The 1,530-nt window shown below is 37.1% G+C and overlaps 1 protein-coding gene across 1 annotated transcript; it reads right to left on the bottom strand.

The window, feature by feature from the left end:
* Nucleotides 1–419: 419 nt before the first annotated feature.
* LOC105128833 (cytochrome P450 71A1-like) lies at nucleotides 420–1,208 on the bottom strand. Its single transcript, XM_011030665.1, has one exon. The coding sequence runs from the start codon at nucleotides 1,198–1,200 to the stop codon at nucleotides 670–672; it is 531 nt and encodes a 176-aa protein (XP_011028967.1). The 5' UTR covers nucleotides 1,201–1,208; the 3' UTR covers nucleotides 420–669.
* Between the last annotated feature and the right edge of the window lie 322 nt (nucleotides 1,209–1,530).

Genomic DNA, 1,530 nt, shown 5'->3' with positions numbered 1-1,530 from the left:
GAAAAAACACAAAATTCAATTGCATGAGCTTCAGTAGGAGTTTCAACAGCTCCCATGGCGAAGTGAAATACAAAATTATCTGAATCTGTTGTTTGAATAAATAATTTTTTTTTTTCAGATGGGTGTTTTCAATTCATACCTGAAACCCTGTTTATATTAGTATTAAGATTTCTTAGATAACTTCTATCTACAGGATCATTGATCTAACTCATATATTGTGCAGAATCATTGAATTAACTCATGTATTATGCACCATTTAATAACTTACCAAGTATTTTAAATTGATATGCATATCACATGAATAAATATATTTCCTCTTTTTGTTGATTTTCTAAGCTCAGATATTGGGACCAGTATTGAAAAGAATTTGATAGAGGTCTTAAAATTCAGACCATCAACTTTTCAAATTGCATTCAAAATTAATTCAAGCCATAATGAATGCTAATGTAAAAACAAAAGGGTACAAAGAACCTTAAAAATTAACGGAGCTTGCGTGAAAATTATTCGAGGTCAATCTTCATATTAAGCTCCGCCGTTTATTCTTATTATTACACACAGCATGCAAACCTTAAAAAACAAAAAACTACTGATCATGGGCTGATTCGCGTTTTATTCACAGAGTCACGATTTGATAATGATGCCCACAATTCCTTTACGCATCATTGCCCATCACAGTATAGCCTTGGGCACGAGGCAGAGAGCGTCCCTCATACGCATGACAAGACCGGGTAACAAGTGATCAACGTCTATGTCTTCCCTCTTCATCCCCCCAGGCATTTCCCAATCGAATTTGTAGAGTAGATTAGAAAGTGAAAGCTCCACGGTGGCAATTCCCATAAATATACCAGGACAAATTCTTCGACCAGCACCAAATGGTATAAGCTCAAAATCATTTCCTTGCAGATCGATGGAACTGCCCAAGAATCTATCAGGATCGAACTCATATGGGTTCTCCCAAGCTTCTGGGTCCCTTCCAATAGCCCACGCATTCACGTAAACTACGGTCTTGGCTGGTATTTCGTACCCACCTATGTAACACTCCTTGGTTGTTTCTCTTGGGATTAGTAGTGGTGCTGTCGGTTGCAATCTCATGGTTTCTTTAACCACAGCTTTCAGGTAAGGCAATTGTTTAACATCATCTTCGTACACAAAACCTTTATCTCCTATCACCTTACGAACTTCTTCTTGAGCTTTTCTCATTGCTTCAGGACTTTTCATTAGAAGGCTCATGGCCCAAATCACAGCAGCAGCAGCTGTATCAGTCCCAGCAATAAATATGTCCTGCAAGGATCAGGAAAATAAAATAAAATGTAAGGATATTGATATTTGAAACCATTTACAATATTCAAATCCAAATCATTTTGCTTGGGAAATGAAAATTAAAAGGCCGAATTTGAGTCGAACTTAGATTACCATTAGAATTGCTTTGATGTGATCAAGCGTTAGTTGAACTTTAAAAGTGCGATCCTTGTATATTTGAAGCAAAACGTCAAGTATGTCCTCATGGTCGGGCTTTGGTCTCTCTGGATC

The sequence above is a fragment of the Populus euphratica genome, unplaced genomic scaffold (assembly GCF_000495115.2).
Source record: "Populus euphratica unplaced genomic scaffold, PopEup_1.0 scaffold11.1, whole genome shotgun sequence".
NCBI lineage: Eukaryota > Viridiplantae > Streptophyta > Magnoliopsida > Malpighiales > Salicaceae > Populus > Populus euphratica.
The sequence above is the reverse complement of the archived record's forward strand: the minus strand, read 5'-3'. Positions and strand labels throughout refer to the sequence as shown.

Coding starts and splice junctions, on each gene's coding strand:
- LOC105128833 (XM_011030665.1), bottom strand. CDS start 1,200: ATGAGAAAAGCTCAAGAAGAAGTTCGTAAGGTGATAGGAGATAAAGGT.